Here is an 18,447-nt window from a genome sequence, read left to right on the forward strand (position 1 = left end):
AGTTGGATAAGAAGCCATTTTAGTCAAGAAATCTTTTACAGTTTGACAGTTCAGTTGATGTTCATGCTTAAAAATTTGATAAAACTTCATAAGCTGTATTAGAAGAGATATTTTTCATCTACATATATATTAGGGTTTTTGGAATGGAAATCATTCATGAGTTATGCTCATGTCTCAGTCCTTCCTGTAATTTATAAGTCAACTTGAAGAATGTTATATTTGATACTGAAATCAAGAAGAGATTTATGCTTGTGTTCCTGCTTAAAGTTGCTTTTAATGTGTGAGCAGTGGTATATAAGTGTCTCACTTATCTCACTCTCACTGTGTATGTCTCTGCATGGCTTTTAGTGTAAGAGCAGTGGTATATGAGCTTATATATCTCATCTCACTCTCTTTTGCATGTGCTTATGTTTGAGCAGTGATATATGAGTAATTTACTCATCACACTCTCATGTCTGCGCAGTTTAGATGAGTTATGCTTATCTATGTGTTTATATATATTTTATCCAGTAAACATGTAATGATGACCTAGATCTTGACCAACATATATGAAGCTGATGTCTATAAGAAGTCACAGATTACAGACATAAATGATTTATGAAATTTATATGTACACATTTTTTTTTGAAGATATTTTTCAATTATATTGTTGAAACTTAACATGATATGGCTTTTACTTCATCCCTCATGTCTCTCATTTATCATATTTAGGTTATTAGGGTATTGGGGTCTGGCTCCTTAAGCTTGATTGCTTAAGACGCCTTGCATGGACTAGGATTCGAACCATATTTGAAGTTATTTCTTAGTTCCGGCCCCACTGGACCCTGACAATATTACTGTGCCCTGTAGAATTGCAGTTGCGTAGCAAGCAAGGGGATTTGTAACCATTTCTTTGATAATGAAATTAAATAAAAAGGTTATTTTTTCGTTTTTCATGAAATATGGTGTATATTTTCACTCAACATGATAAAATGCCACTTAATAATTATTTTCACTCGCTGTCCAGGCTCGTGAATATATGTGGCATTTTATCATGTTTTGTGAAAATATATTCCATATTTTACTCAAACGAAAAAATATCCTCTTTGTATTTCCTGTTGTATATAAATAATTGAAAACCTATATTTCATTGATGAGATATAATCTGTATCATATCACTCTACAGAAAACACTGACTGACAAAGCTTATAAACATATTTCACTTTTCACAATGTGAAACTCTTTAACAGTACCCCTACCATACTGAATTTGCCATGCTTTAAATTTAAAACTGTCAGTTAAGTGTTTATAAAAAAAATCAGTATCAATGTATCAATAACAAGCACTGCAAATATGGGACATTAATATACGCTGGAATGCAAACTTCTTTGAGACATAAAAAATCATAATTCAACTAAGAGAGAGAGACATTTAATTTATCTGAAACAAGTTTTTTATTATTTATATTCCATATGATATAACAAGTGACAAGGAAATGTTTAACACAAAATTTCATTAAGATGTCAAGTTACATTTTGTTTCCGTTATCTTTAAAGCTACATGCCTCCAGATGAGTCAAAATATTTCAATAAAATCAAACTTGAGAAAAATGTACTAAGATGTAAGGAAAAGTAAAAAGTTACAAGATTCAAGTAATATTTTACATATTATGTGCGATTTAAGACTGATTTTTCAGTATTATAGTACAATTATTTTTCTACTGCGTTACTAAAAGCAGTAAAGGCTATTTATGCATATTTTGACCACTTTTTGGTAATTTACAATGTACATGGTTTGTAAGTGCCATTGATAATGTGTAAATTGCTTCCTTTTGGTTACTTAACAATATTACACATTCAAATACATTTTCAAAATTTTCATGAAAATTAGCATGAATCTGGAGGCATTGCTTGATTTAAGAGATATAATTCGGAATATATTTCTGTTACAAAGTTTTCAAAGATATTAAAGTGTTAAGTGTATAAATATATATTTCTGTTGTCTGTAGTTTTTAATGTCATTTTTTTAATTTTCAAAAAGAATATTTCGTAACATACCTGTATGAAAAAGATATGTTAATATACTTCTGAGTGAATTGTGCATGCTCAAAACCATTATATTAGGGTTCTACTTAAAAGCAGTCTATTAATACGGTATATTCCAGTATTGTTTGTTTGTTTAATTGGGTTTTACGTCATACTGACACATTATAGGTCATATGGCGACATTCCAGCTTTACTGGTGGTGGAAGACCTCAGGTGCCTTTCCGTGCATTATTTCAGGCACGAACGGGCACATGAATAGAATCACCGACATTTGTAAGCTAGCTGGATAGCTCCCTCACATGAAATAATCCAAAGTCCCTGTCGGGATTCGAACCAACAGCGGTGAGGGGCAAGTGGTTTGAAGTCAACGACCTTAACCACTCGGCCATATATTCCAGTAAAATTTAATTCAAATCACTAACAATATTCATGTGCGGTTAATAACAGAGACATTTAAGATTATGGAAACAAAACAACTATCCGATTTTTGCTCAAAGTTTATCAATTGCTTACATTTGGAGGGGGAAATATACTGCTCTTTTCCAAATAGTTTGCTGTTTATTTTATGAATCATATATTAATCTTATTTTTTTCTTGCATTTCTTGCATTTAATTATTTACAAAAAATACAGGAAATGATGTCATCGATGTCAACAATACAAATTACGCAAAAACTGATGATGACTGTTTCTGTCAAATTTGTGAATCTGCAGAATGTTTGAATTGAGTATCTATAACTCACATTGAGTGTTGTTTCCTACTTAATATAATTATGTTTTGTTTTTTTTAAATACATGTTTAAATACTTACTTTATTAATTAAATAGAAAGAATTATATACATAATTAAGCCTTAAATTATCATGTATTTTCAGAATTGACATAATATAAACAAGAGGACCATGATGGTACTGAAATCGCTCACCTACATACAGAAACTCTCCATGACAAGGAACAAATAATATTGTAAACTATAAACAAAGGCATACCGCATATGTAAAATCTAAATCTTAAACTGATATCACAAAGTTCATATTTGTATCTGAAATAGTGAATGTGTACCACTGGAGAGGAAACTCTACATGAACCTTGAGGCCCTCCGGAAGACTGCACATTTCATCGCTGTGGCTGGGGTGACGTTGTAGAACGGCTAACGACAAGAAGAAGAAGAAGTGCATGTGTAAAACATGACTGGTTGATATTATGCTAAGGGAAAACAACAGTTCCAAAATGTGTACATATAAGGAAAATAAATGGACCCCTGGATCGGGCCCAATTTTTACCCCAGGGCTTTCATTTGAACAAACTTTTATTGGTAGACACCGATCAGAAGATGTTTCATGCTTAATATCTAACCTGTAGCTCTTTATGTTTTTTAAAAGAAGAATGTTTAAGTTTTTCCTGTATACATGTAAGGAAAATCAAGACCCATGGGGTGGGGCCAATTGTGACCCCAAGGCTTTACTTTCAACAAACTTTCGTAGACACTCCCTAGAAGATGCTTCATGCCAAGTATCTAAGCTCTAGCTCTTTGGGTTTTTAATAGAAGATTTTTAAGTTTTTTTCATTCGGTTGCCATGGCAACTAGAGTTCTGCATGGAATTAATTATTTTGATCAATATTTAAAGGTGACCACAAAAGGAACATTCCTGTGAAGTTTGGATGAAATTAACTTACCTGTTTTTGAGAAGATGTTGTTTAAAGTAAAAGTTTACGGATGGACAGACGACGGAGGGACAACGGACTGACCGACGGACAAATTATGATCACAAAAGTTTACCTTGTCAATGTGTGACAGGGATGAGCTAAAAATCTAAAACGGGCATTTTTCAATTGACTCTTATAACAACTCTAAGTAAAAGGAAGCGAGTTATTTCCCTTTCATTTCATTCGAAAGCAATAGAGGAAATAAAAATAGCAAAATTTCCACCAATCTAGTCAGAAGGAAAGAAACAGTTTTTCTTGATTATTTCTATGAAGCACTTTTAACTACAACATTCAAAGTAAGTGAAAACTTTATTTTATACACACAATTTCACATTTATATAGAATGAATTATGTAGGAAAGTAGTTCAGGTGATATTTCAGACAGTGTTTTTAATTTTTGTGTCTCCTTTTTTTCAATCTAAAAATTACATATTTGTTTCATTTAATTATGAATTAGGAAATATACAAAATAAAATTTTATATTATCATGTAATTTATTGTGGTGTTATATGTAAAATTCCACATATCTGGTCAAATGAAAAGAAATATTTTTTCTTGATTATTTCTATGAAATTCTATTAAATTCAACATTCAAAGTAAGTTTAAAACTTTATTTTATATACACAATTTCAAAATTATGTTGAATGAATTTTCATGTAAGAAAATGTTACATGGAATATTTGAACATGTGTTTAATTTAAGTGTCTCTCTTAAACAAATATTCTAATTTACATAATAGAAGAAAAATACCACAACCAAATAGAAAAAAATGCAATATTCTTTGTCAATTGATAACTATCTCAACTTATTTATCTTATGTTTCATAATGTCCATATTGACTCTTCTGTTCTGATCTGTTCTAGGGCATAAGGACAAATAAAGGTATGTGACAAAATTAAATTGGTGGCTGACTTAAACAATTTTCTCTTTTACTAATATATTACAGAATGTTTCAAGAACCTGACTACAGAGAACACCTATCACTGATGTTATCAGAGGTTTTAGATGACATTGGTGTCAATGAAAGATTGGTGATGAGAAGGAGAAGAACATACATGCTGGCAGAGACTATGTGTAATATTGAGTACAGGTTAACTGATGAAAATAGAACTTGCTATTTTCTAGGGAGTCAGAGTGAAGGTACAACTACTATAGGACTTCATTCAGATATAGATGTACTATACTGTAGTCATGATGTCAATATAATACAAGACTGGTCAGAGTGGAAACATGGCAAGTTAAACTTCCTCATGATACAGGATGAGAACACTACTACACCTGGTTATTGTTTCTTACAAAGGCTCAGAAGTGATGAACCTCTTCCTCAAACTGTCATTCCTGATGGAAACTATATCATGGATAGAAGGGGAAGAATATTGCTTAAAAACACAATCATAAATGATATTCTTATTGCTGATGGCCAGCAGCATGGACCATCTATTGCTGCACAAGGACAACCTGGATTCTGTGATGTAGACAACGTGTTAGCTTTTCCATGTAAATCATGGCCTCAATCAACATCAGGTTGGCTAGATAGACAGGGTATTGGCAGATGGCCAACACAAGAAATGAAGAGATATGCAGCCAGTACTGGGTGTTTTGTTGTTGCAACTGGGAGTAGGGTCAGTGAATATCCTGAACTGGAATGGAGAATATCTACATCAATGGCAGAAAGATGCCTGATGAATAATCTAAATATAACACAAATAAGGTGCTATGTGTTGTTGAAAATGATCCTTAAATCATTCCTTAATCCTCAAGGGGAAATCAATATTTCAAGTTTTATGTGTAAAACAGTTCTATTACATTGTATAGAAAACACAGAGTCAAGAATATGGAAAGAAAACAATTTATTTACATGTTTAACATACTGCTTATTGCAATTACACAGTTTTGTACAGAATGACTGTTGTTCACATTTCATTATACCAGAAAATAATTTGATGGCTGGGCAATTTACAGCTGACACAAAGCATAAACTTTCAAAAAATATTTGTAAACTTATACAGAATGATAGACACCAGTTACTTAGTATTGATATTGATGATCTTGGTCATAGACTTCAAGTTAAACTGAACATGGCACCACATGGAGTTTACTATTTCACGTCTTCTCTTCAAATTTATGAAAGTGTTTTGACCATGCAATATTTAAATATTGCAGTAGGGATAAATTTACTGCATAAGGAATTTTTAAAACATTTACACAATAAACACATAAGAACAATAAAGCAATATGTAGGTAAACTTATGACCTTTTGTGATAATGGTAATAGATTAGAACAGACTGCAGTCAAGCTTCTAGCACCTTTACTTTTTACCACATACGGATCTATCCTAGCATCATCAAACCTTGGTGACAATAATCAAGTGTCACCTGAATCATTGGTTTGGCTATCAGCTGGTTTAAACTCAGATAACTCATCTGGCAGACTTAAATTGGCCTCAGTGTTCTACAGTACAGGTGATATGGAGAAAGCTGAACAAATACTTAGACACACTGAACAACAATATTACTCTTATCCTGTTTTACCTATCTGTTACTGCTGGAGTACGCCTCCAGCAGAATTCAAGAGGGTATGTGGTGAACAAAGTGAGGACTGTATCAAACATATTACAGCATTTTGTGTCAGATTCATACAGAAAGAGATCAACTGTGTTCCTCATGAACTACAATATGAAATGTTCAGATCTACACAAGATGACCTGATACACAGACATCAGAGAAATGCCGGTTGGATGGACTGGGCTGTAGTTGATTCTCTACCTCTCCTGTACTTCCTACAATACAAGATCTACCGTCGTCTACAAAGACATCAAGATCAACAACAAGCACTTAGTAAACTTATAAGAACCATAGATACTGATAAAAACCTCAAACATAGAGAAACAGCCCTAAACATCTTAGGACAATGTATGGAACAAGAACACAGACCACAACAAGCATTAAATTGCTACCTGATTTCTCTTCAACAAAGGGCAAGAAACAATGTAGCAAACATACATATATGTAAACTCCTTTCCAGCATATTGAATAGGCAATAAAATGGAGTCAAAACAGACAGTATGAAGTATCACTTTCAATGATCATATACTGATTGTCTCTATCAGACTGATTCAAATGTTAAATAATAAAATTGTCATCATTCTTTTTATCATATTTTATGTTAAATTAAAAGAATGAATCAGACTTCAATGACTTTCTAATTTTACATTTGAGAGATAATTGACAGATAATTGATAGATATTTATGAGATAATTGAGAGATCATTGAGAGATAATTGAGAGATAAGAGCCTCTTGTGAAGAGGACAATATTGCTCATGAAAATCAATTTCAAATTTCTGTTTATATGATGATGAATATTTTCCCCCAATCTTTATTTACACAATAGTCAAAACTGTTTTAGCTGTCATCTATAAAAATATAACTTCTATTGTTGGCAATAATTATTTATTAAATGTTTTGGATTGATAAATATATGTACCTTGTATATATAGTCTTGTTCTTACTTAATAATAATGTGCCTTGTATATATAGTCTTGTTCTTACTTAATAATATATGTGCCTTGTATATATAGTGTTGTCGTTCTTTATTATATTTACCCTGTATAATATAGTCTTGTTTTTATTAAATGTAACGTACCCTGTATAATAACATGACCCTGTCAGCAGCCACCATTGTCTCGAGTCAATAAGAATAATGTTAATGTCAACTGCAGAATGTACAAAAAAAGAGCCGCGTCACGACAAAACCAACATAATGGGTTTATGACCAGCATGGATCCAGACCAGCCTGCGCATCCGCGCAGTCAGGATCCATGCCGTTCGCTTACAGACCCTATAACAAGTAAAGAAACTGCTAGCGAACAGCATGGATCCTGATCAAATTGTGCGGATGCACAGGCTGGTCTGGATCCATGCTGGTCGCAAACCCACTATGTTGGTTTTGTCGTGACACGGCTCAAATAATGGTTCTTTATAGCCCACTGGTATCCATCTCTAGAAAAGATCACAATTCTTAAATGCAAAAGTAGTTCATTAAACTGAGATTAATTTGGATCAAAGGGACATGATTTATCTAACTTTTAAAGAGGTGCACTAAGCAATGCTACATGATAAAAATCATATGGTTTCAGACAACATTGCTATACAAGGTTTCGTTAGCAAAATATGAGCTCTCAGTAATTTAGATTTTAAGTACAAAATTTTAAAGCTCTGGGACTCGAACCGTAGGCCCATGGAATACCGTTCCGCTGCTATACCAACTGAGCTATCCAGTCGCTTACACATCTTACGTCCTATGTAAAGAACAGTTCTGAACAGTGACATACTCCCCCCTATATAGAAATATGTCCCCAAATTTCTCAGGGTTACAGAGCAAAGCTTATTAAACTGTGAGCTATACTCAGTCACGTTTCCCCAGACTGAACTATATGGTCGCTTACACATCTTCTCCCCTGAGCCGTGACATAAATCTACCATTATAGTCAAACAGTTATTGTTCAAGTTAAAGAAGTTTAAACTAGAAAAGTGTCTATAGGGTACTTAGTTCTGCACCCCCCCCCCCCCCCCAAAAATCATTTGCCTGTCACAAAGGCATATACCGAGGAACATTCTTTCATAAAGGTAAAGTGTTGTATCAATAAGTGTTATAACAAATTTTTGAAAAATAATAGAATGAGCAGAAGAGTTTTTGTCACAAAAACATGTTACCGAAAACTATGTATGGTAACTCATGTGAAGTTTCATTGAATGAATCCCACCAGTAGCTTGACCTGTGAAAGCTGGACAAGATTTTTTATTTATAGCTCTGGGGGCCATAGAGTACAGTGAAGCAGAACATGCCAGCCATATGCACATCCAGGGATGACTGTTCACTCCTAAGAAGTTTCATAGAAATCTAACCATCAGTTCTATCTGTGCAAGCTGGACAAGATTATTCTATTTATAGCTCTAGCGACCTTTTTGTGCAGTGAAGTAAAATGTGCTGGCAAAATGCACAACTTAGGATAGTACTGATCACTTCTGTGAAGTTTGGTTGAAATCCAACCAGTAGTTTGACCTGTGAAAGCTAGACAAGATTATTCTATTTTTAGCTCTGGTATGCTGGTGATGTGCAGAACAAGGGATGATACTTATCACTCCTGTAAAATTCCACCAGTAGTTAGACCTGTGAAGTTTGGTTGAAATCCAACCAGTAGTTTGACCTGTGATGGCCAGACAAGCTTAATGCTGACAGACGGACAACCAGACAAATGGATGGATGGAAGGCCAGATAGCAGAGGCAAAAAGAATATGTCTCCCAAAAATTCTTGTAAGTATAAAAGGCATACAGTACTGCAATAGTTGTTTGTGATTATGATCTCAGGGGGATAGGAAATTGTCTGCTCTGAACATTTTAGACAAAAAAAAGACTTCCATTAATTTGTACTTAATGTTCCACTTTAATTCTGACATAATGTTAAAAATTAACTTATTGGCCATTCTTAACATTTGAGCCTCGTCACGACAAAACCAACATAGTGCGTTTGCGACCAGCATGGATCCAGACAAGCCTGCGCATCCGCACAGTTTGATCAGGATCCCATGCGTTTCGCTAGCAGGTTTTTTTTACTTGTTATAGGGGGTGAAAACCCCTTGGCCAAAAATCCAACCAAAAAAATTTTAAAATGCTTTTAAAAGTAAATTTGGAGTTTTTTTTTGCAAAGGCCAAGGGGTTTAAACATTTTTGGGGTTTAAAAAAATCTGGGGGTTGGAAATTTTTTAAGAAATGTGGTGTTTCTTCAATTTTTTATTTTTGAAATAAGAATGTCAGGAACCCCAAGGGGTATCGACAAAACGCGTTATTTTAATTTAAAAAGCTTTACAAAATAATGGGGTTTTTCAAATTTACCCCGCAAAAAATTGAAATTTAAAATCCGAAAGGTTTAAGACACGTAAAAACCGTTTATCTCATTTTGGTCAGTGTTTTTAAATTTAACATCACAATTTTTATTTTTAAGCCTTTTTTTTATTGCAAATTGTAACAGACAGACGCCAATTTCTCTTCTGAAAATGCTTTGCAGAAATGCGGACATCGTCGCTATTCATAGTCAATAAGCGCTTGCTCGCTAAACAGGTTTTGTTTTATTTACACGTTGTGATAAGTACTACTAGTTTTGTACGCAAATTGGTTCATACTTTCCCAGGTTTTTCCCAATTTTTTCCAGATGGCGTAAAAAATCAAGACTTTTTCAAGACAATTTTTTTTCGATATTCCAAACTTTTTCCTATTTTCCTGGTAGAGTGGGAACCCTGTAACCACTAAAATGCTACACACTTAAAATAAGTACGGAAACTAATCAGGCGCATTTTAGCTCAATATCAGTTATGGCAGCATTTATTTGTTGATGTCGTGTTAGAATCAAAATAATACATTTGTATATACAAATCAGTAATGTTATTGCTTGATAACATCACTGTTTGTCGTCAGGATGCGCATCATTATTTCACTTAGGCTACACCCTTGTTATATAATTCCTCACATCCAAACTCCAAACAGTGATTTTATTGGACGATAAAATCATAGTTTGGGACATATTATTTCTTAAATAAATAACAAAGTTATGGCAATTTAAGCAAATTTTAATAATTTGGCCTTGATAGTCAAGATAGTTAAGATTTTATCATTCAACATATGGGTTTCATCATAAGGGTTATTTTGTTGAAGTATTAATCAAGAATGTTAATGAATAAAGTTAAAAGCTAAATTCAAAATTTGACCTTGACAGTAATTTTACACGTAAATTCTTTAGAGGGTATAATCTAATCAAGAAGCCAACAAAACCACATAGCATACTATTGTAATAAATGGATGTTTCATTTCCATTTGATGTCATTGAACTTCAGTTTATATTACTTGTGATTTTTTTATAGTAATACAATGTATTATATAATAACGAAAATACATGGTCATAATTCAGCGACTTACCATCGGAAAAGCCATTTTTCGTGTTATTTCAGCGTAATCACTGTTACGATCATTGACCTGTGACTGACCCGCGGCAAGATGAGCACAAACAAAACACATAGATGTAGAATGTAAGAGAAAACGTATTCCTACGCCACCTTTGTTCCCCGCAGCACCACCAAGACCAGTTTTCACAGTATCTATAGCAACGTCTCTAGAAAAATAAATCCATCAAATAAAATACACAAATTAGATGACAAATTTTTTTATTATAAGATAACTTACTTGGAACAACAATATTGTCTTCTTGTTCATTCTTTCATACACATTAAGACTTCTTACATTGAAAGATTTTCAAATTAAGTTAATTCTAGATATACTATTAGCTAATTTAGAAGCTGCTGAAGGGACATGCGGTAGATTATAGCCTGAATGACATAAATATGACCCAAGGCACTAACCGTTGCAAAGGCTGTACAATAAAGAAGTAATTAAAGTACGGTGAACTGAAGGCAATTATCTTTTTAAGTTAAAAAATATTGGCTATTATTTTTTTAAGCCAGTGTGAGCCCTGTATTTCCACCACTGATGTGGGTTTGAATCCCAACAGACACTTTTGATTCTTTCATATGAGGAACATCAGTGGTTCTACACAGGTGCCCGCTTGTGCCTGAAATGATGAAGAAAAGGGGCACCTGATGTCTTCTTTCACCAGTAAAGCTAGACAGCGGCCATACGAGCATTACAGTGTTGAAACCATGCCAAACCAAAACAAACAAAAAATTCTAATGTTAACCCCCCAAAAAAGTTTTTAATAACAGTTAAAACTTACCTTATAAATGGTGCTAGATGTGGGCGTATGAACACATAAAGTAGTACTCCAACCAGTTGTACTTTGGTTAAAAGAACATATTTGTGGTCTCGGGATATAGTCTTTTGAATATATTTTTCCCACTCTCTAGAATTAGTTTGACTGCAATTTGAAAAAAAATATTAAAATAAAACTTTCTTTCACTAGATCATCAAGATCATCATGCAATTAGAAGACAGTTGTAAATATGTTTATGACAACATCTGATATCAAAATTCCCAAACACTTAATTGCAGCTTAATTTGGAATATTGCTACCTTACTGATATGACAACAAGAGGGCCATGATGGACCATAATGTTGGCCATATAAGTTTTCTTTGTTCAGGTATAGATAAAATCAATAAATAAATAACAAACTTATAGCCAATTGAAGCAAATTCACTAATATGACCGTAAAATGAAATGCATAATCTCCTACTGGTCGGTGACTATTAACCAGACCCTTTTTTCCATACAGATTTCATAATTTGTATGCAAGAGATCTGAAAATTTGACACAGTATAGCCAGGTTCTTCTCCCAACTAACAAACTTGTTTATTTACTTCTGATTAAGTTGACACTTATATCTGAGGCCCATCAAGAAGGGTATCAAAATTACCTAACTTGTCCACAATACAGTACCATGTGTCCGGACAGATATGTACATGACATTGATTTAATTCAGATAAAAGCTTGGGTGTTTTAATTTTCTATTTTCAACATGATATAAAATATTTCAGCAGCAAATGCTGTAGTTTTGGATATTGTATCGTTTACACTACAAATGATTATGGCTAGTAAAAGAGGTCATGTATTGCACTCTTGATGTCTAAATTTTCAACAGCAACGTTCTTGAGACAGACATTTAAATATTATATACAGGTACTGTTTACAACAGTTGTAATAAACTTGATTACTTAATTATAGAAGATTCATGAATTTATAGTTTGTAAAAAGTGATTGATAGATCCACAACCACTGAAAAAAAAAATCGGGCTTTTCCTGGGCCGTCCGGGTTTGGAGGTTGTTGGGTTTTGGTGGACTCCAACCAGTACTGCCATCTATCCATATTCAAAGTTTCATAAAAATATTTTCAGAGCTTTTCTGAGTTATCACAGGATTCAGTTTTAAGAGGACAGACGGACGGAAGTCAAACATATTGTCCCGACTGGTAAAATCGGTAGACGATGTTTTGTGTTTGTGTTTAATATATTGTCTGGAAGGCCACATTTAAAATTAAGATATGTTATTTTTCTACAATGGTATATCTTCATGTGTTACCTTCTTTAAATAAAGATAATATTATTATTATTATAATTATTATTATTACTATTATCAATATTATTATTAATATTATTATTTTTATTATTATAACTATTATTATTATTATTATTATTATCATTATTACTTTTATTATTATTATCATTATTATTATAATTATCATTATTATTATTACTATTATTATAATTATTATTATCATTATTATAATTATTATTACTATAATTATTATTACTATTATTATTATAACTTTTAATATTATTATCATTATTATAATTATTATCATTATACTAACAAGAGCCATGTATTCTTATGCTGTATTCACAAAGGGGAATAATTTCATTCACATTTCATGTAAAGAGTTATTTTTCTTGTTCAGTGACCAAAATCAATGACAACAGAGACAAGTAAAGCTTCACGAGACTAAAGTTGATTGTGAATTACATATGAGCCGTGTCACGACAAAACCAACATAGTTTGTTTGCAACCAGCATCCGCGCAGTCTGATCAGGATCCATTCTGTTCGCTGTCAGTTTCTCTACTTCTAATAGTGTTTGTAGGCTAACAGGCATGGATCCTGATCAGACTGCACAGATGTGCAGGCTTGTCTGGATCCATGCTGGTGGCAAGCGCACTATGTTGGTTTTGTCATGGCACAGCTCAGATTAAGTTGCATACATGGAATAGTAGGATACCTCCCTGAAATTTTCAAATTATCAATGCAAAAGAGAATTTAAAGCTCAAACCTAGCACTCATTATATTGCTGGCATTCAAATCTACCATTTCTTCAAATCCTATAGCAAATATATCTACTGGTACATCATAATCAGCAGAGGGGTCCAACAAATCTGAAAATAGATAATAATATAATAAAAATGCGAAAATTATCACATCTTAAGCGCAAAATTTAGTATAAATTTTGCATGTATTAAAATTCCCTAGTCTCTCATGCGATAATTACATGTAGCTCCCTTCAACGTGATTATTATCGCATGAAGAACACACAACATACAAAAACTAAGACGTTAATCATCGAAGCAAAATTGTTCCTGGTCTATAGAAAAGGCGACAATTATCACTTGAGAGACCAGCGAAAATTAAGACATTTAAAAATTACTACAAAATTTCACCCTTTAGAGGCAGTAATTATCGCGAGTTTACTTTTGAAATTTTGTGGACGAAATAGGACACAGAAGAAGAGGGATCCAACAAATCTGAAAATAAACCAATCAGTTGAGTTCTTGCCTGTCAATTAATCTAACTTTAAATCCTTTTTAATAATAGATTGTCTCCTAAATAAGATATATATAGATTTTTTTTTTTCTCCTTAACAATATATACGAGGGTTGTTCAAAAAGTAATAGGACTGGGAGTCTTGTGTGTTCAAATTTCATTCAATTTAGAATATTTTCATATGTACAGCAATCGTAAAATGTTTTCTACAAATCAAACATACGTTTATTAATCTATTGTGCTAAACGCGCTTTTCCTTTGCTATTGAATAACCATGGTAACACGCACCCGGCGCAGCACATAAATATAGTTATTAGAACTAAGTTCTACTTCTAATTAATTCATAAATAACTATTTGTTTTCCCCTGTATTCCACCAATACGTTGAAATATATTAATGTGACATTATGTCCAAATTTGACGCCATTCGGACATGAAATGGCCTATTTATTAAGTTTTGAACAGCAGCGGTCATAGCGTTAGATGTAAAAATATGACATTTGTTAACAAACAGAAAATGTGTGCCATCGTTAAATTTTGCCAACATATTAACTATAATCATTCAGATACACACAAAATGATTAAATAAACTAAGGACAATTATCCTGCCATTAGGACACTTGTTTTCAGCTGGCACAAGCAATTCAAAAACTGCAAATACAAGATCACTAACGAGAAAGTGCGAGGATGAAAGTTGAAAATTGACGGGACGTTAGTGACGTCAATTGCAAAAGCGCTACAAAAGAATCCACGGTAAACGTTACGCGAACTGTTTAATCGTTGTTTGTATCTGCTTCGGGTCTATTTATTCAGTTTAAACCAAAGGCTTGTAAATAAGAAATTTGTTATAAACACTATTTTATTGTATTTAACTAGATATACGTGTAATCAATAAATTAATGTAATAAATGTAATAGTTAACGGTAATTATTAGTAGTGTTTCCCGAAAACTTGTTTAAATAAACGATAGACTGTGCTAAGTAGAAAAGGATACTTTTCAATTGAGAAATATCTTTATTGTTCTGTATATCATCATATTGTTTTAAAAACATACAATGACATGAGTAAATTAATAAAATAAATTGCCTTTGCTTTAACATTTTCAGTCCTATTGAGTTCCAAGGTTACTCAAAAAAACACGAGAAAACCCGGAGAATGGCCTGCTATCGGGCATTTATTTTATTTTGTTTTTTTAAACAGTGGAACGAGAATGTGATCGCTTTTTTCTTGCTTCATCTCCACATATGAGGCAAAGTAAAAATTACATGACTCATACACCTAGAGACTAGGGAGACTACTTTCAGAAAGAATGACGCTTATTACAATTTCGATTTATTTTACGACGTCATGAACGTCAATTATTGTATTGTTAGCGTGCGCCGCGTTTCGTACCCCTTGTCATTTGAAAATTTCACAGAAATTTCATTTGTTTACATTTTGTTTTGATTTTTTTCACTGTTTAAAGAGAACATGTTCCGAGATTTGTCTCATGTAAAATTTTGTACGTAAATTTAAAAATGTGAACAGTAGAGCTGCAGTCCTATTACTTTTTGAACAACCCTCGTATTACCGTTAAAGTTTAAAGCCACTTACCAGAACCAGATTCTGATAGGATTCTGGGAGCATCTAACAGCCAATCATTCATAGATTGATGTTTAAATGCTATACTCCTAAAATGCTTGCCACCATTTACGTTCCACGTCCCTATGCAAACACGAACTGTCGATGTTTCCACATATTCCTTGTACCTGTTTACAACATTGTTTAAAATCATTGGAGATGCTGGAATAAAGCATAAAACAAATTATTGCAACATTACAAATATTTTTTCACAGTAAATATTTTAAGGTTCATGCATTTTTTAAGGGTATAAAATTATTAAATATATCCCATGAAATTTTTTAACACTAAAATTATGTTGTTTCCATACATTCTTATTGTTGGTCCTCGAAAACATTCTAGCATCTCTGTTATTTAATATACATGATTATTATATGATCTAAATATAGCTGCAATCTCATTGGTCCAAACAGAAGTCAACAGAACTTTTTTTAAAATCATATTCACTGGGTGTAGTATCATATTCACTGGCTGAATTGGATTTTCCCAGTCTAAAAATAGATTGAGACTCATTAAAAATAATTGTTGCTTTTTGTTCTTTATGGCATATTTCTCGATTAAAATATCATTACTTTACTATTATACTTAAAGGCTACACCGCAAAGATGAGTATAAACTTGCATTATTTTTGTATGCGCAGCGTTCGCGTAGTCGTTACACGCCTAACACGTGCGTCTTTTTTCTCGCGCTTTGAACACGAGGCAAAATTTGTACATGTATATAAGGTTGTACGTTTTGTGATTTTTTTATTTCTTATAGCCTATTCATATAATAAAACAATTATTGACTAGTGAGCCAATGAACATGATGTGATATTCACCGGCAGAAAGTCATATTGACCTCGGCTATCGCCTCAGTCAATATGTCATCTGCCGGTGAATATCACATCATATTCAATGGCTCACTAGTCAATAATTGTATAATAATGTATGTTAAAAGAATACAAGCATTTGATAGTATTGCGGGCAATACAGTAGTCCCCTACCGGTCCCTCAAAAAGTTCTTTAATTGTCATACACTCCTGTGTATTGCCATTTATAATGAATTTGAGGATGAAGTCTGTATTTGAAAATATCGACCGAAAAACATAATAAAATAAGTTTGTCTATATCACAGTAATGTGTTAAGTTTCCATGCTTAGTAAGGAAATTATGTTTATACAACCTTGTCATATTATTACGATGTGGGATTTTAAAGTAAATCCTATAAGGAATGAAGAAGTTGGAGTGAAAATACCAGTTTCTCGAAGAAAATCTAAGTTCAAGGGGGACATAATTCTGGAAATAGTCTTGCTAGAGTATTTAACCTTCTCAAAAATGTCGAGTGATAATAAGAAACATATATATGAAGTTTGAAGTAGATACATTAGGAAATAAAGAAGTTATTTAAAAAAGACAACATTTTTTCCCCTAAAAAATCTAAGTTCAAGGGAGGTAATATTGATATTTTTTGTGCTAGAGTTATAAACCTTGTCACATATGATGTGGTTGATGACCAGGAACTTATATTTAAAGTTTGAAGTAAACACCTTAAGAAATAAAGAACATATAGTGAAAAAGCTGAAAAATTTAAATCAGAAATCTTGAAATTCAGGATATGTGTTGCCATAGCAACCAGAATTTTCAACATAGGAAGAAAAGAAAAAGATGTGCATAATCTCCAGACTGCCATCTACCCATATTTCAAGTTTCATAAAAATATTTTCAGTACTTTTTGAGTTATCACTGGATCCAGTTTATGTGTTAAATTTGCCATATTTTCAGACTATTTGTTGCCATAGCAACCAGAATTTTCAACATAGGAAGAAAAAAAAAAGACGTGCATAATCTCCATACTGCCATCTATCCATATATCAAGTTTCATAAAAATATTTTCAGTACTTTTTGCGTTATCGCGGGATCCAGTTTTGTGGACGGACGGACTGACGGACTGACAGACTGACAGACAGACAGACAGACAGACGGACAGACGGACGGAGGGTAAACCTAAAGTCCCCTCTGGTTAAACCGGTAGGGGACTAATAATTGTATAATAATGTATGTTAAAAGAATACAAGCATTTGATAGTATTGCGGGCAATACAGTAGTCCCCTACCGGTCCCTCAAAAAGTTCTTTAATTGTCATACACTCCTGTGTATTGCCATTTATAATGAATTTGAGGATGAAGTCTGTATTTGAAAATATCGACCACAAAACATAATAAAATAAGTTTGTCTATATCACAGTAATGTGTTAAGTTTCCATGCTTAGTAAGGAAATTATGTTTATACAACCTTGTCATATTATTACGATGTGGGATTTTAAAGTAAATCCTATAAGGAATGAAGAAGTTGGAGTGAAAATACCAGTTTCTCGAAGAAAATCTAAGTTCAAGGGGGACATAATTCTGGAAATAGTCTTGCTAGAGTATTTAACCTTCTCAAAAATGTCGAGTGATAATAAGAAACATATATATGAAGTTTGAAGTAGATACATTAGGAAATAAAGAAGTTATTTAAAAAAGACAACATTTTTTCCCCTAAAAAATCTAAGTTCAAGGGAGGTAATATTGATATTTTTTGTGCTAGAGTTATAAACCTTGTCACATATGATGTGGTTGATGACCAGGAACTTATATTTAAAGTTTGAAGTAAACACCTTAAGAAATAAAGAACATATAGTGAAAAAGCTGAAAAATTTAAATCAGAAATCTTGAAATTCAGGATATGTGTTGCCATAGCAACCAGAATTTTCAACATAGGAAGAAAAGAAATAGATGTGCATAATCTCCAGACTGCCATCTACCC

The 18,447-nt window shown here is 32.8% G+C and overlaps 1 protein-coding gene across 1 annotated transcript in view; it reads right to left on the minus strand.

Moving 5' to 3' along the window:
- The window catches only part of LOC132719668 (synaptojanin-1-like), a gene marked incomplete at its 3' end in the record, with an annotated part of 60,187 nt that overhangs the window by 31,297 nt on the left and 10,443 nt on the right, over positions 1-18,447 (minus strand). The window contains 4 exon segments of the mRNA XM_060703478.1: positions 10,701-10,893; positions 11,512-11,652; positions 13,555-13,657; positions 15,635-15,823. Coding sequence (XP_060559461.1) covers positions 10,701-10,893; positions 11,512-11,652; positions 13,555-13,657; positions 15,635-15,823 — 626 coding nt within the window.

This window comes from Ruditapes philippinarum, unplaced genomic scaffold (assembly GCF_026571515.1).
Source record: "Ruditapes philippinarum isolate M1 unplaced genomic scaffold, ASM2657151v2 ctg1987_1_1_1_1, whole genome shotgun sequence".
Classification (NCBI taxonomy): Eukaryota; Metazoa; Mollusca; class Bivalvia; order Venerida; family Veneridae; genus Ruditapes; species Ruditapes philippinarum.